General features: G+C 36.6%; 4 protein-coding genes across 5 annotated transcripts; 3 read left to right on the top strand and 1 right to left on the bottom strand.

The window, feature by feature from the left end:
* The first annotated feature begins 30 nt into the window (after positions 1-30).
* Positions 31-8799, top strand: LOC111811911 (probable sugar phosphate/phosphate translocator At1g06470). Its single transcript, XM_023698967.1, has 13 exons — positions 31-253; positions 1320-1819; positions 1908-2077; positions 2907-2992; positions 3105-3154; positions 4424-4491; positions 5190-5290; positions 5459-5471; positions 5819-6003; positions 6144-6230; positions 6824-6918; positions 7314-7468; positions 8395-8799. Exons 2-12 carry the CDS (start codon positions 1566-1568, stop codon positions 7429-7431), a joined length of 1227 nt encoding a protein of 408 aa, XP_023554735.1. The 5' UTR covers positions 31-253; positions 1320-1565; the 3' UTR covers positions 7432-7468; positions 8395-8799.
* Positions 8800-9581: 782 nt separating this feature from the next.
* On the top strand, positions 9582-13333 carry LOC111776292 (protein-tyrosine-phosphatase IBR5-like). 2 transcript variants are annotated; one of them, XM_023655711.1, is made up of 6 exons: positions 9582-9827; positions 10022-10302; positions 10643-10742; positions 11603-11660; positions 11777-11883; positions 12773-13333. In XM_023655711.1, exons 2-6 carry the CDS (start codon positions 10066-10068, stop codon positions 13063-13065), a joined length of 795 nt encoding a protein of 264 aa, XP_023511479.1. In that variant the 5' UTR covers positions 9582-9827; positions 10022-10065; the 3' UTR covers positions 13066-13333. The 2 variants fall into 2 exon arrangements, with proteins under 2 accessions (XP_023511479.1, XP_023511478.1); XM_023655710.1 differs by having other exon boundaries at positions 9582-10302.
* Positions 13334-15797: 2464 nt separating this feature from the next.
* Positions 15798-18721, top strand: LOC111811145 (GDSL esterase/lipase At2g04570-like). The gene is made up of 3 exons (XM_023697886.1): positions 15798-17254; positions 17597-18086; positions 18163-18721. Exons 1-3 carry the CDS (start codon positions 16880-16882, stop codon positions 18354-18356), a joined length of 1059 nt encoding a protein of 352 aa, XP_023553654.1. The 5' UTR covers positions 15798-16879; the 3' UTR covers positions 18357-18721.
* A 1056-nt stretch (positions 18722-19777) lies between these two features.
* Positions 19778-21217, bottom strand: LOC111776494 (ethylene-responsive transcription factor 3-like). The gene has a single exon (XM_023655952.1). It carries the CDS (start codon positions 20914-20916, stop codon positions 20275-20277), a length of 642 nt encoding a protein of 213 aa, XP_023511720.1. The 5' UTR covers positions 20917-21217; the 3' UTR covers positions 19778-20274.
* Positions 21218-22348: the final 1131 nt, after the last annotated feature.

Genomic DNA, 22348 nt, shown 5'->3' with positions numbered 1-22348 from the left:
TACAGCCGCGCATTTCAATTATAATAAAGAAAATTAAGGAAAGTATGTCGATCTTGTTTTATTTCCTTTGACATCCGTTCACCATTCATCAGCCACATTTAACATTGAAAACAGACGCTCTGATTTGAGATTTCAACACCTGCAAACGCCATTTGCAGGACGTTTAGATCAGATCTCTCTTCAGTCGTCGTCCTCTTCCCGGTTCCTGCATTCTATCTGCGTATTCCTGCTCATTTCTTCAATTATTTCTCAGGTCAGTTGTTTCGGTATGTTTCATATTCGGAGTGTTACAGAATCCCGCCGTACTACGAGATGTTTTTACTTTGTTTGTTTATACACGACGGTGCTTGTTCAATTTAGCTGATTTGAATCTTTGATTGTTTATTTACGCATCCTGATACTCTGCTTGAGCTCGAGATTTTGACTTTCTGGTTATTGGTTGAGCTCATCCTTATCGGTGCTTCATTTTGTTGATTCTTGTTCATTCCATGTAGTAGTTGCTTGTTTATTTTTATCAATACGAAGTAGTAGCGAATCTCCGCGATAGTTTTCGAAATATGCTGTTTCCCTCCATGTTGCTGTTACAGACGCGCAGTCTTCACACGCCTCAATCCTGTAGCTATTAAACGACGTCACTTGTTGTGAGTTGTGACAGCCGCTGATGCCAAGGCTTGATATTAAGTGCGACTACCCTAGTTTAGCTTATGCTGCTTCTCTTAAAAATTATAAAGAATGATAGAATCTAAGCTGAATTGAAGGAAGTGATTGTGCCCACTCCTTATTACTGCTTGCTGGCTGTTACGCTTAGCAACTTTTGGAGAGAATTTATAAATTATGAGTTAGTAATTTTTTCATCATTGGGAAGTTCCACGGAAGTTGGGTAGCAAGTGTATATGTATTGAAAGATAACATTGTTATAGTAGAGAGATGACGCGGCATTGCAAGGAGATTGAAGAGAGGTTCTTCAGTGTTTTTTTTTTTTTTTGGGGGGGTGGGGGGAATATACAAATCTCTGAAAGAGGGCTTGTCTTGGCGTTATCATCACGAAATGAAGTCTGCACGTCTATATTGCTATCCAATTATATGTTCTGTACTCTGTCTACTGATCCAAGTTTTGTACCGACTCAGTTTATCCTTATTTTTAATTCAATTGCTAATTGAATTTTGTACGAATTTTACTACTCACTATAATTTGTGTCAATACATAAAGTTCCTGCTTGCTGTTTACTCATTTGTACCTGTCAATGATTGTGTTGGAGAACATAGATGGTTCTAACTTAGTAGAGGAAAGGAGATGACTGGGAATTCTTCGGTTACAGGAAAACTTTAACACGCGAGGGACAATCTATTGAGACTGGAAGTCAAGAAGTAGGTGGTTGTCATAGAAAGCCATTTTTCTCTAGACGGTGTGACAAAAAGGTCCTATCCTAGTGGATAATCTATTAATTTATGCAGATTCAAGTCGAAACACACTGGTTTCATACTGCCTTCACTTCAACTGGGTCAGCTAACATAAATTGGCATCTCGAGGAGGAGATAAACTGATAAAGTGTCATCAGACAATTATGAAGTCTAATGGCAGGGAGACCGAGGCCCACTTTCCTATTCACGTTGATGGAAATGAAAGTGAGAAATGCGAACCTTTAAGTATTGAGAACAAACCTGGGAGGAATATTGATGGCGATGACTGTGAACCCCTTCACAGTGATGATTCTAATTCTTTGCAGCTGGATGCAAAGAATCCTCTATCCACTGCCAATGTCCTAAAGACATTATTCTTTATTCTTGTCTGGTATATTTTCAGCCTTCTTTTGACCTTGTAAGTTCCTTATTCACATTATCAATAATTAAAGTTGTAATGTTTATTTAGAATGTTCAATTAAATGGTTTTCTCCTGGTTTGAGCAGATATAATAAAACTTTATTAGGAGATCATTTGGGTAGGTTCCCGGCTCCACTACTCATGAATACTGTTCATTTTACTATGCAAGCTGTTCTATCGAATTTGATCACATGGATTTGGTCTAGTCGATTCCAACCTTGCGTTACTATGACATGGAAAGATTACCTCACGAAAGGTAATCTTGAAACTAATGGCTTTTATTTAGGTTTTTTATGATACTGGTATACATACTCCAATTGACCTTTTCACCCTACCAAGTTTATGTGTAATGATAAGTTTGCTTTCAAAAGAAATAGTCATAAAATACATCAAGGCATTTTCTTGTCTTATTCAAGTTACAACCTAAGAATTAACTGGAAAAGTTCTAGTTTCTTGAATATATACATTGCATTATGAGGTAAAGAGATGGAAAAGCTCTCTATGATTTACTTATAAGAATGTGGCATTTTCTTTTGTGTTAAATTGTCAATCCAGTTACGTTTTAATATCTTTGGGGAAATCCTCCTTATCCTAAGAAGTTCACAAACTTTAACCATCATTGGCTTAGGAGTTAATAAAGGTCATGTGTATAATAAAAAACTTGGAGGGAATGAGTTCAATCCATGATAACCATCTACCTAGGATTTACTATCCTGTTTCCTTGGCACCCAAACATTGTAGGGTTAGGTGGATTGTCCTGTGAGATTAGTTGAGGTGCATGCAAGCTGGCTGGGACACTCACGAATATTAAAAAAATAGTTCACAAATTTTTGCATCGTTTTGCTCCATCTTTTGTCATTCCATTAGTTGATAAGATCCATGGATTTGTGAATGATTAAACTTGTGTGTCTATTTATTTTTTTATTTTTTTTGTGTGTCAATTTTATTAAATTTCGTGAATGGTGTTTATTGTTCATTCGGTGTTTGTTTACGTTTGTTTGAACCCATAGGATATTAACTTTTATATCGTTTGTAAATTAACTTTTCTATCAACTAATGCTACAGATGGACTTTGCCTTTCACAGTTGTCCCAACGGCTCTTGGAACAGCCTTGGATATTAATCTAAGCAATGCATCCCTTGTCTCGATATCAGTCACATTTGCTACCATGGTTGGATACCTTTTCATCATGCCTATTTGTTATTTAAAAAACTGTATATACTGTAAAGATATTCTACTTTATACTTCATAACACTTATTCTCTCTTTCTTTTTGATTGACAGTGTAAATCCGGTTCTCCTATATTTCTTCTCCTGTTTGCTTTTGCTTTCAGGTAAGCTGTAAAACTAAATTGTGTAATCTAGTTTCTCATGTGTGCCTTTATATAGGAAATTATATATCTAATTGCATCCAATTTTCTCATACCTCATACTTTTTGGAAGTTTATAGTGTTTTGTGTTTTTCTGATGTGTATGACATATGAGAATAACGTTTCGTAACGGAATACGATTTCAACTTTACTTTTTTACTTTCCCAAAGGTTCTTTAGCTGTCTGTTGAATCTCAGTTATGCTGAAGATTGAGAATGAATTTGATTAGTTATGTAGTATTTTTCTCTATATGTTTAGGATTCCTTTTTTAAAATTTTATTTTTAAATAAGAAATGAAGAAATATGTTTTCAAGAGAAAGGAGCCGGGCTTTAGGGATGCGGGACCGGGATTTTAAATTATTTGTTATGTTGGGTTACCATTCTTCCTTTTGCAGCTATATTATTTATGGGCTATGATACTGGTTCCTGCATATTTTATGGGCTATGAACATTACCTCTAACATATATTATGAATTTTACTTCCTAGACATTGTACTTTCTATCATAGTATTTTATTGATGATTTATCATGTAGCATGAAATTTTTTGTGTCAGGTTGGAAACTCCCAGCTTCAAACTTTCTGGCATCATCTTGATTATATCTGTTGGAATTTTATTNTTCTCCTGTTTGCTTTTGCTTTCAGGTAAGCTGTAAAACTAAATTGTGTAATCTAGTTTCTCATGTGTGCCTTTATATAGGAAATTATATATCTAATTGCATCCAATTTTCTCATACCTCATACTTTTTGGAAGTTTATAGTGTTTTGTGTTTTTCTGATGTGTATGACATATGAGAATAACGTTTCGTAACGGAATACGATTTCAACTTTACTTTTTTACTTTCCCAAAGGTTCTTTAGCTGTCTGTTGAATCTCAGTTATGCTGAAGATTGAGAATGAATTTGATTAGTTATGTAGTATTTTTCTCTATATGTTTAGGATTCCTTTTTTAAAATTTTATTTTTAAATAAGAAATGAAGAAATATGTTTTCAAGAGAAAGGAGCCGGGCTTTAGGGATGCGGGACCGGGATTTTAAATTATTTGTTATGTTGGGTTACCATTCTTCCTTTTGCAGCTATATTATTTATGGGCTATGATACTGGTTCCTGCATATTTTATGGGCTATGAACATTACCTCTAACATATATTATGAATTTTACTTCCTAGACATTGTACTTTCTATCATAGTATTTTATTGATGATTTATCATGTAGCATGAAATTTTTTGTGTCAGGTTGGAAACTCCCAGCTTCAAACTTTCTGGCATCATCTTGATTATATCTGTTGGAATTTTATTAACAGGTATCTAGCATTTTTCTTTTACTCCTAGCTGATAATTCATGAACTTTACAAATTAAAATGTGTAATTCTTGAAAATGTTCAAATGGAAATGACCACGGATGCATCAATGGTCAAACCAATTGAACTGAGCTGGTCAGTTTTATTGGTTCCAAGTTCCAACATGCCCTCTTATTATCCACCACCCTTACCTAGGAAGGACTGGGTTTGTTTGTTTGTTTGTTTTGTTTTTTATAATTTGAGTATAATAGCCAACTTATGGTTATGTCACACCTTAACTATTCTCACGAGATAAACTACAGGGCCCTACAACCTACTATTGCAAGAAAAGTGGAATTTTATCTTTGGTAAGTGCCTATCATAGGATTTGAATCCTTGCGCACAAAGTCCCCAAAGTCCCTTCTCAACCCTTTTACCTTTAGCCAGCAAGGTGGTTAGGACTAGTGTTTTAGAACTCACAGTGGGTTTACCTACGTCACATACACAAAGGAAGATTGAAGTTAGAAGTGAAAGAATCTGGAGCCAGCGAATGGTTTCTGTTGGCTTTGTTTGTGTCCATAGCAACTTTAAACATTCATTACTTCTATGTTCTGACATTTTTTAATATAAGAATTCATTTATCATAACAACTATGCTAAAATTTTCTAATAGAGATGTTTTTGTTGCTACGTATTATTACTTACCTGGTTTTGTCTATGCAGTTGCAAAGGAGACAGAATTTGAATTATGGGGTTTCATTTTTGTTATGCTTGCATCTGTTATGTCTGGCTTCAGGTGGTCCATGACGCAAATTCTTCTTCAGGTATGAATTTTATTTTTTCCATTCTTTTTCCCATGTATGCTTGTGTTATGCTATCAAGAATCCGTCTTCCAAGCACCTATTTGGTCCGTTTCTTGCCCTTTTACTTGTTGGCTTGGATCCTGACACGTTTCCACGTATGATGCATATATTGCCCGACTGGATATGAAGCGAGAAGCATACGGTAAGTGTTTTTCTGAGCTTTTTAGTTGTCAATTATTGGATTTCTTTTGGTTCTGTATCCGTGGATTTTTATGCAAGGCTTCATGGAGAAAATAATCATTTTGTTCTAGCAACCTTGAGTTTTACCCCAAAATTTTCAGCCTTTGTTGATAATATGTTATTTTGTTTCATCGAATGAAATAGTTCACACATCAGAATTAGTGAGTTACTATTTGAATCAATCCATTTTATATTGCGTTAAGGTCTTTTTGGCAACTCTTAGATGCTGTTTCATCCAGATTTCAATTTTATTCTTGCCAAAGTGGTGCCAGTAAATATTATGTGCCAACGTAATTACATTCATTTCAGGTTTGAAAAATCCTTTTACCCTAATGAGCTATGTGACACCAGTGATGGCCATTGTGACTTTGATGCTATCCCTTGGTTTAGATCCGTGGAAAGAATTTGCCAGTAATGGATATTTCAATAGTATCTGGCATGTTACTCGGAGTTCCTTGCTGATGCTTTTTGGCGGAGCACTTGCCTTCTGTATGGTAGGAACCTATTTGATTCTTTCCTTCACTGTACAATAGCACAATTTTGTAAAGTGCTGTCTACGCTCCTGTCCTAGCCTTTTGGTGCTTAAATACATTGTTAGCTTCTCTACGTGAAGAATTATGTTATCCTTTTGCAGGTATTAACAGAATATATCCTTGTCTCCGTAACTAGTGCTGTCACAGTTACAGTCGCTGGTGTTGTAAAGGAGGCTGTAACTATACTGGTATGAGATTTTCCGACCCTTTTCATTATACTTCCTAATGAAGATGTAGGGGACCTTCAATTTCAAAGTATTTGATTTGCTACTGCTTCTCTTCAAGCATTTATTTTGAGTTGTCATGAATTACTACAAGTAGTTTTGAGCTTGCTCATTAAGAGTTCTTTTGTGCGCTAATTTTTTATTGAAAGAATAATTATGATAATGTGCTACATAACATACTATTTGTCTAGCCATTTCATTTTTTTATTTTAGATGTGAATTTGGTACTGCCTTACTTATAGGATAAGTTTGCTGAAGATGACTATAGGTTATGGTTTCGCCAGCTTCCCACTGCAACTAAATGAACTCATCATGTCACTATCTTTCTTTCTATTCTACTGCAACGACATTCAAAATGTTTTAGAAGGGTGACGTTGAGGTGGGAAGACATCTTGTCTTCCCTCTCCTTTTTTTTTTTCTTTCCTTAAATTTTGAAGTGCATGGTATTAAGATACAAAATTTCAACTATAAGAGCATTGTTCTATCCGACACTATAGGGGCTGTAGATCGCTGACATCTTCATCTTCTAATTTAATAATGAACTTTTGCATTTTCAGGTTGCAGTATTTTACTTCCACGATAAATTTACCTGGCTAAAAGGGTTTGGTCTCATCATAATTATGATTGGCGTCAGTCTGTTCAATTGGTACAAGTAAGTTGTTATTTTTATAAGCGTGAAATTTTTCTCCTTCTAAGATTAAATATAGTGCTTAATTAACCCGCCTGACAATCGAATATTTTTGTTAATAATCATCCTTCCAATGTGATACGATTGTTCGCTACTGGTATTTTAGACAATGAATTTTCTGGGTGTAGAGACGTGGAATGTAATGAACTCGTATTTTAGAGGAGATATTTTTTTTTTTAATTGAATGGTTCCAAGGTCATAAACCAGGCAATTGAAATGGTAAACATCACTTGGAGTTATTGACACGAAGGATGGAGACACAGAATAGCAATAGCTTATAAATTGCAACTAAACAAGTAAAAAGTTTAATTATGGGCTCTTCTTGTGTAAAGTCATCACATTTTCCAATTGATCATCAGATACCAAAAGCTACAGCAGAAATCTAGTGAAGATAAAGTGGTAAGCGCACAGTCAACAACTGTTCCTGGCAAATATGTAATTCTTGAGGAAATGGATGAGGATGATGGCCAGCGTTGATTGCAAAATTACATTGTCCGAATCCTAGTCAATTACAGTAAGCTCTCTTAACTTGTTTGCGTCTTATGAGCTAGTTAATTTATATTTGGTTTTAGCTGAAAACATATCTCTACTTAATCCCATATTTGAATTGTTTTTGTTTGCATGATATGTCGTGCAAAGAATACACAATTTTCAAATTTCTTTTCCAGCTTTTAGTTCCCCAAAAATGCAAAATACAGCTAATCGAATTGTATTATTTTTGCAAGATATTCTCTGAGTTGATCCCATTTTAGGAGTGAATGGCAACATGTGCATGCCTCCTGTGTATAAACACATCCTTGTCAGATAAGGGTGGATAAAAAAATTTCATAGAGAGGATCGTTTGTATATTAAATCATTGAATTCTAAATTTAGAGAACTAGATAGAACTTTAGAGTCTTAACTTTTCTTTATATATTTTGTTCGGAATTCAAGACATCTAAGAAGGGGCTCCACCCTGTTTAGTATATAGTATGAAGCTTCTCCATTACTACTTGGTAAAGAGGTCTTTCATCAGATGCATTAATGACCTGATTTGATCACTAATTACCTGCTCAATTTGAAACTCATGCACCAATCCGGTTCATACAAAATAATAAATGCCATTGTTCGATTACTGTTGAAAACAGTTTTTTTAAATATATATATTTTTAAGTATCTATAAGCATTTGGCTGCCGTTTGGACCCACAAGCCTGTTCTATTGTCATGGGATTGTACAAATATTATGATGCTTGAAGGAAATTACATGTTCAATTATCATTCTAGTTTCTGAGAATAAATTTGTTTACACAAGGCTTTATTATCAATCATTATCCAGGACTTTGTTAATCGAATAGTTTCTTAGACCAATCTGGTTGGTTGATGTCCCTACGGGGCACGATAATTTTGAACAGTTTTACTGGAAGCATCATATTATTGCCACTAAAGGAATCTTTTTGTAGGGGCTCTAGTCGCTGTCCATATTCAAATACGATTACCTGTACCCTTGCGGCCCTACTCCTTGGATTTAGCTTCGAAATGTTGTAATCAATTTTGTAGTGAATGCATACTAATTTGTGGCTCCTATTGTTTATGTGGTTTCAAAGGAATGCTGCCTTTCGAGTGGATCTTCCACCCAAGCTTTGTATTCTAGTGATGGTTGATGTTATTCCATTTTCTTCAACTCAACAACATTTTTGTTCTTTTTTATTGTTGTCACACTTGAAAGATTTACGATGTGGAGAGCTACAAGACATTGACGACCTTACTTGAAGGTCAAGATCGATTCGATAGGTTGTATTACTATGTTTTTGAGTTCTAAACAACTACGAGACTTTGAGGTTGGTATCTTTTGCCATTGATTTGGATGAATGTTCTTTATTTTGGTCCTTCTCTAGGAAATTACTTGATAACTCTGGCAGTTAGCTTGGCCACGAAGTAGGCCTGTTTCTTTGAAGGAAGGCTCACTTAGTCACTCTCGAACATAGTTTAAACAAACAGTAGTGGTAAACTTAATTCTCGGAATATGGGTTTTTTTTTGGCAGGTCAAAAAATTATTTCCTTTTCACATTTGTTCAAAAATTCATTGAAGTTCATGTACCCATTTTTTTTTATCTGGAACTTGCCTGTGCGTCTCTGCAGGCTGCTGCTTGGACTAAAGATTAGGCCAATACATGTGTAGTATTCTATGAAATGACTGAGTATTGACATTAAATTGAAAGAAAAGCTAATGGTTTAAGGTTAGATATCATAACGATTCAACAAAAATTATTGGGTCATCGCACACCGTGACATTGGCTCATGAAAGGTCGTATATATATCTCCAAGACCAATTAAACCTCCCTTAAACGTTAAACTCCATTTCTCGCTCCAAATCCTTCCGAACTGCATTGTCGGTGCACAAAGTCCCCCGCCCGAACTGCATATTAATGCACCTGCAAGACAACCAAGTACACAACATGATTGGTAACTCATTACTCGTAAAGTTGGATAACCTCACAGGCAAAAAAGACAATTTTACTATCATGTAAATATTAAATTGTTGTCATTAAAAGAACATAATGACTAAATGGCATTATTTCTTTAAATGGTTGTATTAAAATAGTGAGTTTTAAAATTTAGCTCAACTACTAAATTGATTAAGATTATTATCAGAAACATTAGGGAAATTGATTGAAATCTGTAAATGATATTATAAGTTTGGATCGACTTATCACATGTCCAACACGACCCATCTGGGGAATCTTGAAGAAATCTGGAAGAAATCCTGCGTTTTAGCTGTTGATCCCTTTGGCTTTTCGTTACCAGACCCACGTTGTCAGAAGCAGAGCACAGACACCACCCCAGCCAAATTCAAAAACTCCACCGCACGCAATCTAATCGAAGAACCTTCGTGGTAACGCCCTTCTGCATCGGCGCCTCTCTGTTGTTTGAGCAGCGCTTTCCCCACCAAGAACTCTTCCTTGAACCCACTTTCTTTTTCTGTATAGTTTTTGGATTGATTCCCTTCTTGTTTAGTCCGATTCTGATTGTATTCTAATTTGGGGGCGTTCTGTTTCATCGCCCGTGGTGTCTGTTTTGGCGATTCAGAAGGTTTTCTCATCTGGGTCATCGCTCAATCGCGGTTTTAGGCTATGAGGAAGAGGGAAAGAGAGAACCCTTGTGGGGTTTGTGGCCATTATCATAAATACGAAGAAGGGGAAGTCTGTGGGATTTGTGGCCATCGGGTTCCCGCTACATCGGAGAAAACTTCGTTGCAATTTGCCGCGTTTCCTTCAGAGATTTTGCCGGAGTTTCTTTATCTGGGAAGCTATGATAACGCTTCCCGCTCTGAACTTTTGAAGACTCAAGGAATCTCCCGCGTTCTTAATGTATGTTTAATTTCTTCATTCTCTGTGTCGTTAGATTTTAGTGTTTTAGATTGTTCTATTTCATGAAGAAAAATCTGCGTGGTTTGAGATTGTTGGAGCGACAATCATCTATTAGTTTGCTTGTTACTGTTCTTGTCTGATTGGATATTTTGTTGGGCTGTGGCGTTCTGGTTCATCTGTTCTTCTCTGTTTCAGCTTCATGGTATAGATTATTTTGTTTAGCATCGATTCTGTTTGGATGGAAGGGTTCCTGTAAAAAATTCTTTGATAGTTTGCATTGGATAGAGTTCAACAGTGCAATGACAAAGGTTTTATATATATATGTTAATATTGTTTGCAGACTGTGCCTGATTGTCAAAATCTCTACAAGAACTCCTTCACTTATCACTGCCTCCAATATGATAAGACTTTACCTTTTGATGATGCAGTTGAATTCCTAGGTGGGTTTTCTTTATCTTCTCCAAATTGAACTGTATCTGCTGATTCATTTGTTGGGTTAGTCCATGTGTTGCAGTGTTTTTCATTTCAAATGTGACTTTTTTGGTATGAAAAGATGGATGTAGGAAAGAGTCGTTTGATAGCTTTGTGAGATCCCACATCGGTTGGAGAGGGGAACGAAGCATTCTTTATAAGGGTGTGGAGACCTCTTCTTAGCATACGGGTTTTAAAATCTTGCGGGGAAGCCCGGAAGGGAAAGAGGGCAATATTAGCTAGCGGTGGGTTTGGGCTATTATAAATGGTATCAGAGCCAGACACCGAGCGAATGTCTAGCAAGGAGGCTAAGCCCTGAAGGGGGTGGATACCAGAAGGTGTGCCAGCGAGGATGCTAGGACCTGAAGGGGGTTAATTGGAGGGTCCCACATCGATTGGAGAGGGAAACGAGTGCCAACGAAGACGCTGGCCCCAAAGGGGGGTGGATTGTGAGATCCCACGTCAGTTGGAGAGGAGAAAGAGTGCCAACGAAGACGTTGGGTCCCGAAGGGGGGTGGATTGTGAGATCCCACGTCGGTTGGAGAGGGGAATGAAGCATCATTCTTTATAAGGGTGTGGAAACTTGTCCCTAGTAGATGCGTTTTAAAACCTTGAGGAGAAGTCTGGAAAGGAAAACCCAAATAGAACAGTGTTAGCGGTGGGCTTAGGTTTGAGCTGTTACAGCTGTCTTATAGGTTTTTGCTTAATGCAATATTAGATTACCCGTTGACCGAAAAAATATGGCTTTTGGTTAAAAACATGTCGTTAGGCTTCTATAATTCACTGATTCGAGAAGTCTAACGTGCCCGGTGTTGCTTGTGACTTGCAGAGCAATGTGAAAGAGACAAGGCTCGTGTTCTGGTGCACTGCATGTCAGGAAAAAACAGGTTTGAACTTATTCTTAGATAAACTGGAACTCTGCAATTGTATAATGTACCCAGACAACATAAGTTTAGGATATGCATAACTGTCCTCACTAATAGATTACACTGATTGATCATAGGTCTCCAGCTATTGTAATAGCGTTCTTGATGAAATGCAAAGGTTGGAGACTTGCTCAGAGTTATCAGTGGGTTAAAGAGCGGAGGCCATCCGTCGACTTAACTGAACGTATGTCTACGACACGTTATCCATTCCTTGGTCTGCTTTTCAAATAAGAAAATACCAATTTGTTATTCAATTCTCTTAATCTCTGAGTATTTCTGTGAGATCCCACGTCGGTTGGAGAGGAGAACGAAACATTCTTATAAGGGTGTGGAAACCTCTCCCTAACAGACCCATTTTAAAACCGTGAGGCTGACGACGATACGTAACGGGCCAAATAAGACAATATCTGTCTGCGGTGGGCTTGGGCGGTTACCCCTACACTACTACTGACCATGAAGTGCACATTTTTCGTGTATATATATATATATATATATATATATATATATACTTCACCAAATGGATTGAAATTGTATAACCATTTCTTTAGGTTTGTTTATCACAGAGAGAGGCCTGCACTGCATCTGCTTGTGTTATTTTGTGGGATCCCACGTTGGTTAGAAAGAGGAACAAAGCATTCCTTACAAGGGTGTGAAAACCTCTCCCTAATAGATGCGTTTTAAAACCTTGAGGGAAAGCCCAAAGAGGACAATATCTGCTAGAGGTGGGCTTGAGCCGTTACAAATGGTATCAGAGCCAGACACCGAGCAGTGTGCCAGCGAGGATGCTGGACCCCCAAGGGAGAGTGGATTATGAGATCCTACATTGGTTGGAGAGATGAACGAAACATTCCTTACAAGGGTGTGAAAACCTCTCCCTAGCATACACGTTTTAAAAACCTTGAGGGTAAGTCTGGAAGGAAAAGCCTAAATATGACAATCTCTGCTAGTGGTGGGTTTGAGCTGTATAATTCAGCTGACGTCGCTTTGCATTCTAATGTCGTCTGTTCTATTTTGGGAATGTTTTCATCAGCAAAGAATATAGTCTGAGTAACATTTTTGGTGTGTTAAAATAGCTATCTATCAGCAGCTGCAAGAGTATGAGCAGAAGGTTTTTGGATCATCCCAAAACTCCCTTCCAACCCTTCCAGTCTTCCCTCCTGTTGGTCTGCCTTCTTTTGGCTTCAACTTCCCAAAGACCAGCGACCCAGTTCCTACAACACCATTCAACACCATTGCTGCAACTTCCATCTTTACCTGCCCAACCGTAGATGTACCGTCCCACGAGTTTACATTCGGTGCTGGGCAGACTCAAAACAGTTTCGCCGCTAATCCACAGATCAACCAGCAGCCACATCCAAATGGGTAATGCTTAAAACTCTCAAATCAACCATCTTAGTAGTTTTGCAAGATCCATCCTTTTAGGTTTTTCTTTTAAAAAAAGGAAAAAAAAAACTGCAAAACAAGTTTGTGTTGTCAGTTGAGCTGAGCCTTACTGAATTTGAGGAGTGAAGAAAAGAAAAGTGGGAAACTTTGGGTTTGTATAATGGGTTTGTACGTGCAAGTACAGTGAGATATTGTCGACTCATTACTAATCATATACGATGTCATAAATATATCAGCAGCTTTATCTATTCTCTGTCTCTGTCTCTGTTTCCCTTTCATTTCAGGTGATTGTTTTGTGGTTGTCTTTTTGCTATGATGGGTACGTTTCAATGTTATTCGTTTGACTCACAACTGTTGTTTGAAGTACTTTATAAGAATCTACAGACAACAATTTCTTTTGCAACTCTAAGTTCAGTTTAGTTCAGCTCAGCTCAGCTCAACTCTGTGCTGTTCTGTTTTGTTCGCTTATGCTGTGTTCTGTTCTCTGGTTTGGTTTCTGAGATTGTTCTTTCACTTGCAGCCATACACATAATGTCTCCTTTTCCCCTAAAGCTTCGCACGCCTTCCCTACTTTTGTTGCGCCATTTTTGGGACTGTTTTTCATTGGTCTAAAGCTTCCATTTTTATCACAAGCTTCAAAATTTTCTTGCAGAACAGAATCCTCTCGCCTCTCGGCATGGGTAAATGATACAGAAACATCATGATTAAGGGTTTAGGATAAACGCTAGGTAGCCAAGTGAGGAGCGATAACGGCTGAAAGCATCTATCTAAGAGTATAGTCGGGATAGAATAAAAATTTAATAAGGACTTTTATTTTCTTGTAAAAAGAACAAAGATTTATATGGTGACTCATAAAGTTGCAACCTATAAATCATACATGGCATTAAAAGTAAATAAAAGTAAATAAAAAGGAAGGTAATTATGGAAATAATTAATAAAGTTTAAACAATAATAAATCAATGCCCCAAGACAGTGACTTTATTGGATAACTGTTCTTCAGGTGAAATGTTCTCAAGCTCTAAGCCCACCGCCTCTTTTTCAGCGTCCTCCGTCGACTCCGACACCGACATCGCCATCGAAAGCTTGCCCAATACTTTGTACGTGTCGTCAAAATCGTCGTCGTCGTCATCCTCGCCGTAGTTCACGGAGGTGATGCGGCCGATGTGGTTGCAGTGGTCCCCTCTGTCGGAGTAGCCGCCCGGACAGAATGGTTCGACGGCGTGGCCGATGGCGTGGATGCCAAAGTGGTGGGGATCGGCGTGGGCGAGTTTGAGGAATAGTAAGGAAATGAGGCACATAAATGACAGCCTTTTCGAAATTCCCATCATCATTTTTTCTTTTATTTTAAGATGGGTTTTAAGATGGGGATTTCAAATAGGAGATGAGATTTATAAACTCTTCTTTCTTTTATTTTTTTTCTTCTAATTTCTCTTATTTCATTGATTTTCTATTATGGGTGTGTTTAAGAAGTGGTCTTTAGCCTTAAAATTCGACTCATTTACTCTCTTTTTTAGGTAACTCCTTTCCTACATTATTGGAGGAACCTGGAATGGAGATTTGAGTGGGGGTGGTCGGGCTGAGGCCGGAGGCCAGAGACAGAAATATAATCTCGTTCCAACCAACCCCATTTAACTAATGGGGAGAAATCTCTTTTAGATTTTAGTGGAGATAGGATGAGGACAGAGACCTCTCGTTCCAACCCCATTTAACTAATGGAGAGAAATCTCTTTCAAATTTAAATGGAGATATGATGAAATATAATCTCGTCCCAACCCATTTAGCTAACGAGGAAAAATCTCTTTCCGCTCTATAGATTGGAGATTAGAGTGGAGCTAGGTTAAGGACGAACAAGAAAAATAATCTCGTCCCGACCCATTTAACTAACGTGTAGAAAATCCCTTCCAACCCTACCCTCTAGGGATTAGAGATTTGAGTGGGGCCAGGCTAAGAACGAAGACAAAAATATAATCTCATCCCGACCACATTTGACTATTTAGATTGAAAAGTAATATAAAGGTAGTATTTGTTTTAATTTTGCAAGAAGATTTGTTGGACCAACCCATCGAAATGTTCATTAAATTCCCACCAAAATGCATGCCTTTCTCTCTTAGACCTCCTTACTTATTCTTCTTCTCAATCTTCACATTGGCAGCCAAAGTTGGAGCTCTAACCTTCCACCCCTTATTGTCGTTGGAGACTCGTTTGTGGACTCTAACCCCTAAGCACGTGACTTCCCCGCCCGACGACCCACCGGAAGGTTCTCTCATGGCCGAGCTCCGCCTAGCTTCATACCTAATTCGCCTCCACCCAACATCGTCGTAAGTTCTACTCACAATGCACTACATATTCTTTTCGGACTTTAGAATTGTTATAAATTTTAAAAATATGAGGACTAAATCGCTATTTTTATAAAAATTTACGAAAATATTTGCATTTAATTGAGTTTTTAAAATATTCCCAAAAAAAAAATTGAATAATAGTACACTCATTAAATTAAATGGCCGTAAATTGTAGGCCAATAATAAAAGCTACGATCCCTCCGCAAAGGCCCCCTGCCCTAAACGTTGGGGAAGATCCAGGCCCAATGGTCCCCTACGGGATATTCCCCAAGGCCCATTTACCAATTTTATTTATTAATAAATTAATAAAAATGTATTTTAATCTTATTTTTTAAAATATTTATGTATACGTAAATACAATAATTTTTTATTTCTTATATAAAATATAAATGAATATATAGTATAGTATGTGGTATAAAAGAGGGTGTAATAAAGGAAGCCCATCTCCACCTCCTTTTCTGTTCACATCCGACACTCATGATATTGTCGTTTTCATGGGCGGTTCCAATCCAACCACATCAATAAATTAACCCCCCACATTTCCTCTTTTGTTCATTACGACGTGTCGTCTGAGCCTGAGGTAGTTGGGAAGAGAGTTAAAATGTGCCTACTTCATTAAATCATCCTTTTTTTGGGCCTCATTTTCCTACAATTTTTTTTTTTTTTTTTTTTTTTTTCTCTCTTTATCAGTTTTAATTTCAACGCTTTAAAAAAAATGTTTTAATTTAATTACGTGTTGCAATTAATGTCACGAGCCAACTAATTGACCATAAAAATTTAGGTAACAAAATAATTGTTTTTGACGAAAAAAACAGTGTTTGTAGCATCATTCTACAGTGTATATAAGATCGTAGAACGTCCATTTGACTATTCATTCAACCACATCAATAGTTGAAATGTAAAGTTTGAATCGATGAATCTTATGATTTAAAGTTAATAATGACTCACCCACTTTAGTACAACAATAAAAATTATGAACAAGAAAAGATTTTTTGTCCCTAAAATTCGAGATTGTCGTTTTTTTGGTCGGAGATTTAAAAAAGGACACTTGATTTAAGTTTACTATTGTTGTCGTAGAGGCCCTTAACATCATGAGGTAAAGTAGGCACATTTACTGGAATGGTTATCCTCGCATAATTCTCGACTAGATTTTAGCTTTAAACTTTTCCGAACTTCCAATGTTAACTATTTAAAAACCCTAATTTATAAGCTGAACTTATAGTGTAACTCGAGGAACCGAACGGAGCCGTGGTTAGGTTGAGTATGGTATCCATTTAATGTTTGTTAGCAAAAAATTAAAACTTCCCCCAACAACTTCTCCACACTTAATAGTTTGAGTTCAATCTCTCATTTATTTCCCCTCCAAACCCAACAACAATATTTATTCACCCCATAGCTCTCTTCTTCTCTTTCAACAACACCCTGCTTTTTGATCCACCAAAAATCACAACCAAAGTTATGACTCACATGGCTTTCTTATGTCTTCTTCTTATTGTCTCCCTCCTCCTTTCTTCTCCGAGGACGATAACCGAAGCAAAGGTCTCGGCGATCATTGTCTTCGGTGACTCATCGGTTGATGCTGGAAATAACAACTTCATTCCCACTATTGCAAGAAGCAACTTCTTGCCGTATGGTCGGGATTTTGTTGGTGGGAAGGCAACCGGAAGATTTTCCAATGGGAGAATTCCGACCGACTTCATTTCTGAGGCTTTCGGGCTGAAGCCGACGGTGCCCGCTTACTTGGATCCTGCTTATAACATCTCGGATTTTGCCTCTGGTGTCACTTTTGCTTCTGCTGGAACGGGCTACGACAATGCCACTTCTGACGTTTTGGTAATTTTGGATTCGATGATATTTTTTTCTTTTTAAATATTGCTATGTAGTACTTGTTGAGGATTATTGGGAGAGTCCCACATTGGTTAATTTAGGGAATGATCATGAGTTTATAAGTGGGGAATACTATCTCTATTGGTATGAGACCTTTTGAGAAAGCCCAAAGCAAAGCCGTAAAGCCATGAGAGCTTATGCTCAAAGTGGACAATATCATAACATTGTGGAGAGTCGCCTAACACAGGATGTGTTAGGGTGATGGTGACAAGTTGTCTAAATTAAATTTAAAAATACAATATTGCTTCTTAAAGATTAATGATATATGGTAGTTTTTGATAAATGCAGTCAGTGATACCATTATGGAAGCAACTTGAGTACTACAAGGAGTATCAAGCAAAGCTGATAGCATATCAAGGCTCAGCCACAGCAAACGAAACAATGAAAGAAGCTCTATATGTGATGAGCTTGGGAACCAATGATTTCTTGGAGAATTACTACACAATGCCAGGCCGTTCATCCCAATACAACATTCAACAGTACCAGGATTTTCTCATCGGAATCGCGGGCGGGTTTATTGAGAAGCTCCACGGCCTCGGCGCTCGGAAAATCTCCCTCGGCGGGCTACCGCCGATGGGGTGCTTGCCGTTGGAAAGAACAAGAAACGTTTTTGGAAGCAACGACTGTATGGAGAGTTACAACAATCTGGCTGTGGATTTCAACAAGAAACTCGAGGCTTTGACGGTGAAACTCAACAAGGACCTTCCCGACATCGAGTTGGTGTTTTCGAACCCGTATTACGTTTTGTTGCAAGCGATCAAAAAGCCCTCTCTTTACGGTAATAAACTTAAATTGATAGGCTACGAAAAAAATGGCTTGTTTCTAAATTATCAAGTTTTCTTTCTTCATTATAGGTTTTGATGTGACATCGACGGCATGCTGTGCAACGGGGATATTTGAGATGGGCTATGCTTGCAATCGGAACAACTTATTCACTTGCACAGATGCAAACAAGTACATATTTTGGGACTCATTTCATCCCACTCAAAAAACCAACCAAATCGTCTCTGGGTATGTGGTCAAGAACGTACTTTCACAGTTTCTTTAATTACTCCGTTGATCAAATTTAAAATTTTGGAGGTTTTGAAACTTGTTCACACAAAAGGATGAATTTGTTCAAACGGTAGAAAATTTTCTTTTGAAAAGTCGTATTTGATCCATAATTTACATGATATATTAAGCTTCAATCAAATACGTCTTTTCAAGATATGTTGTCTATCGTTTAACAAAATAATTCTATTGTTTGAATAAGTTTTCAAAACATTTTGTTATTATCATGACCACCCCTCTAGCATGGTATGGACTTTCCCTTCTAGCATAGTTCTTTGAATCAAATAGAATAAGCTTGTACTATATGTTATATATTAGTATAAAGTTAAATATACATAGAAGCTAGTCCAATAACTTGAATCCGATATAATATTGAGTATAATTCAACTCATTTATATTATATTTTTAATTAAAAAGTTTAAAGTTCAAAACTCTATTCAAATTAAAATAAATGATATTATATAGAACACCACCTCTGAAGAAGAGTGTTTTTAAAAAAAATGTATAAAAATTATTTAAAATTAAACACACATTTTTTCGCACACAATTTTATTTAATTTACTCTATAATTAAAATACATTTATTGATATTAAATTACACCAAAACTAGCAAATATATGCTTCCTACCTAATATTCTATTTTAATTACAAACCAACCAACCTAATTAAAAGAGACAATAATAATAATAATAATAAATAAATTAATTAATTAATTAGATCATATTTTCTTTAGCTAAAAAGGATAATGATATTAAGAGATAATAACTTGTTCCCCTATATGCTTCCTTTATAAAAGGCAATATGACCCAATTTGAATTTTGAATTTCAGAAGCGGAAGTATATTAATTATTATAAGAAAAAGTGATCATGAAAACGATTCTAAAATAGTCAAATAAATTTCTAAGCATAATCATGAATCCATCTAGACTTTGATAATCCTTCCAAAACAGAATTGATAAGAAGAGGAATTAAGAAGCAATTTTGAGAATGGGAAGAAACTAAAATCTAAACGCTAAAGAAACAGTCAACATGGAATAATTTTCCAACCCAAATTCAAAAGGTGAACAAAAACACGATAAGCTAAAGTACCATATTCTCCTGCTTTTTGGGCGGCTTTAGCTCTGAGCAACCCCATCTGTAGAACAGATTGAATTGGACTCAAAATCCACTAAACCAGCTTGCTTCTGAATTCTGATATACTTTTTTCAAGAAATCTGAAAAGTTGTGAGTATTTGAATCCAGTTCCATCAGTGGTAGCATGCCTAATATGGCATATGATTTATGGTGAGGATTGAATATGAAATGATGAACTAATGCAGCTAACATTTGCAGAAAAATGAAAAAAGTTGACTACGAATATCATAATTATGTGTACGAGAAGCAATAACCCCATGGAGAAAAATCAGGTGAGAAAGAAAGATGAGGGAACTATAGAAATGTCATAGAACAAGAGAATCCAAGGGGGTTTGGTTTGAGAGAAACTTGATTTCTGTAGAATTCCCAAATAGAGATGAACATGAATCCTAATGCTAATACAGTGAAGACTGAATCACGCTATTGTTTCCTTTGAATTGATTGAACATGGTGAAGTGAGATGCACATTCAGAACAAGATGAATGGGATTGGAGATATTAACGTACAGAACCCTTGCAATATCCATGGATTTCTTCCCTTTTCTTTAACAACAAAGAGATACAGCCAAGATTCAGAGGTCTTGTGTTGGTAAAATTCAGCTGCTAATCTACACCATGAACTATGAAATTAACAAGTAGAGAAGCAAATTTTTCTCATTCAATAAGCATGTTGAGACAGTTTCCATTAAAGTTCTGCTCAATCGATAGGAAAATTAGATAGATAACGGAAGGGCGTGGGAGAAGAATGAACCATTTGGTATTGTAATTGAGAAGCAGAATATTATCAAAAGCACAGGGCAGTAGCATGAAGATCATCACCGGATAAATCGACGTCGTGCAGCGGCGGCAGTGGAGGAGGTAGATTCAGATCGAACGGCAAAACTCTGCGAATTGACGACGTGTGAGCATATTCCTCACTATCATCAACAACCGAGGACGACGAATCACAGTCGCTATGGCAATCGTCGGGCGAGACCAGCGGCAGGGACTGCCGGCAGATTTTCGGAACCGATGGAGCTGGAATCGAAACCCGCGGCCCGCTAAAAGACTCCACGGTGGAGCTCAGGCTACTCGATGTAGGTCTATTGACTGGAATGTCACTAATCTTGCAGAGTCCGGCGGAATCATGAAACTCCTGCGAGAACGGAATTTTCTGATGAACAGAGATAGTAGATGGATGCAACGGGAAGTTCGTTTTCGCCTTCGGTCCCCGGAGAGAGAGAGCAGCCTCATCGTAAGCTCTGGCAGCATCCTCCGCCGTATCGAAAGTGCCGAGCCAAACTCGAGTCTTCTTCCAGGGATCTCTAATCTCGGCGGCGTATCGTCCCCATGGACGCTTCCTGACGCCTCTGAATCGCACTTCTTTATCAGGTTCTTGGACTGTTTCTGCCGCCATCAACGGATCCATATCTCTGCCTCGCCGCATGGATGAATAATGAAGAGGACGGAATGTTTAGGTAAAAAGGAAACCAAATCAAGAGGATGTTGCAAGAGGTTTTCGAAGATAGTAGACAAAATGCAGAGTAGTCTTCGCAGGTTCTTGATCATTTAAGCTACCACCTCCACTGAAAGAACTGTTACCGCCGCTGCCGGCGCTCCATCTCTGTGAGAGAGATCTCTTGCTCTTTCCTCTAACGGTTTCCCGATTCAGTCTTCCTACTTCTTCTTCCTCCTCCTCCTCCTCTCTGCTCTGCGAGATTCGCTTGGGTCCGTTTTCTTGCTTTGGTTTATTATTATTATCATTTATTTTGGATAAGAGCTACACGAAGTAATCCCGGAAAGTACCAGAATGCCCTCCATCGTTCCTTTTCCCCCCTCTTATCCGATCATAGCTCTTTAACTATCGATATTCATTTTAAATAGTAATTAAATATATATATATAATAATAAGTAGAAACTGAATTTAATCATACATTATTTTATTAAAATTAATAGAATTAAAATGATGGTAAAAAAATTTAATTAATTCCGTTCATTCAATTCAAAACGGTAAAAGTTGAGTGAGGTTAGATTTTATTTTTTCAAATTTTTTAAAATCCAAGAATTTAGTTCGGGTTGACCTCTTTTTTTGTCAAATCAAAATATGGTTACAATACAACTTACCTTGCTCTAGTTTTTTAACTACCGAGAATATTTAGCGTTTATAACTGATTTTAAGGTTGAATTTGATACGTAAAATATTTAAATTTTATGAGAATGTTATTAATATTAAACCTAGTTTTTATTGGATTTTGTTATTTAAAAAGTTTGAATATATCTTTTATTTATTATTGGAGAATTTAAAATTAATATTTTCAAAATAACCTAGTGGGTAAAAATAGTTCCCGGATAAAATTAATGACATATGTTTAAATCGTAAAACTTAAATTAAATTTTGAATAACCAATAATAATTTAAGAGTCATTAATATTATAAGTTCAATAATTATGCTTAATAGGGTTTGATCCTCCTTCGACCTTGAACGTATACTAATTATACCTGTCGAATAATTAACGTATCAAATTATTAAAGTTGATTTCTTTTTTATTTTAATTTATGCACGTTACCTTCCAACTTTCAATTATAATTATCTTTTTTAAAAAATTAGTCAAATTATATGAAAATATTTTATTTAATTTCCAAGTTTAATTATGATTTAAAAAAAATAATATTAAAAAAATGATAATTATAGCGAAAAAGTATTTATAAACAACTTTAGCTAATTATTTTTTATATTTTAATGTAATATAGTATTTACCTAAACCATTAATTTCTATTAATTATCTATAAAAAAATATTTAGTTTTGTATGTTATTATTGTGAATTATTTTTGAATAAATATAGTTCAATTATTATCTAATAATTTATTGAATATGACT

This window comes from Cucurbita pepo, chromosome LG15 (genome assembly GCF_002806865.2).
Source record: "Cucurbita pepo subsp. pepo cultivar mu-cu-16 chromosome LG15, ASM280686v2, whole genome shotgun sequence".
Taxonomy (NCBI): domain Eukaryota; kingdom Viridiplantae; phylum Streptophyta; class Magnoliopsida; order Cucurbitales; family Cucurbitaceae; genus Cucurbita; species Cucurbita pepo.
This window is presented reverse-complemented; position numbering and strand designations above follow the sequence as displayed.

Excerpts from the sequence above, each read along its gene's own strand:
- LOC111811911 (XM_023698967.1), top strand. The coding sequence starts at position 1,566 with ATGAAGTCTAATGGCAGGGAGACCGAGGCCCACTTTCCTATTCACGTT. Across the intron at positions 1,820-1,907 it reads TTCAGCCTTCTTTTGACCTT|ATATAATAAAACTTTATTAG; the intron begins GTAAGTTCCTTA and ends TGGTTTGAGCAG. Across the intron at positions 6,231-6,823 it reads AGGAGGCTGTAACTATACTG|GTTGCAGTATTTTACTTCCA; the intron begins GTATGAGATTTT and ends TTGCATTTTCAG.
- LOC111776292 (XM_023655711.1), top strand. The coding sequence starts at position 10,066 with ATGAGGAAGAGGGAAAGAGAGAACCCTTGTGGGGTTTGTGGCCATTAT. Across the intron at positions 10,303-10,642 it reads GAATCTCCCGCGTTCTTAAT|ACTGTGCCTGATTGTCAAAA; the intron begins GTATGTTTAATT and ends TATTGTTTGCAG. Across the intron at positions 11,661-11,776 it reads TGCATGTCAGGAAAAAACAG|GTCTCCAGCTATTGTAATAG; the intron begins GTTTGAACTTAT and ends GATTGATCATAG.
- LOC111811145 (XM_023697886.1), top strand. The coding sequence starts at position 16,880 with ATGACTCACATGGCTTTCTTATGTCTTCTTCTTATTGTCTCCCTCCTC. Across the intron at positions 17,255-17,596 it reads ATGCCACTTCTGACGTTTTG|TCAGTGATACCATTATGGAA; the intron begins GTAATTTTGGAT and ends TGATAAATGCAG. Across the intron at positions 18,087-18,162 it reads CAAAAAGCCCTCTCTTTACG|GTTTTGATGTGACATCGACG; the intron begins GTAATAAACTTA and ends TCTTCATTATAG.
- LOC111776494 (XM_023655952.1), bottom strand. The coding sequence starts at position 20,916 with ATGCGGCGAGGCAGAGATATGGATCCGTTGATGGCGGCAGAAACAGTC.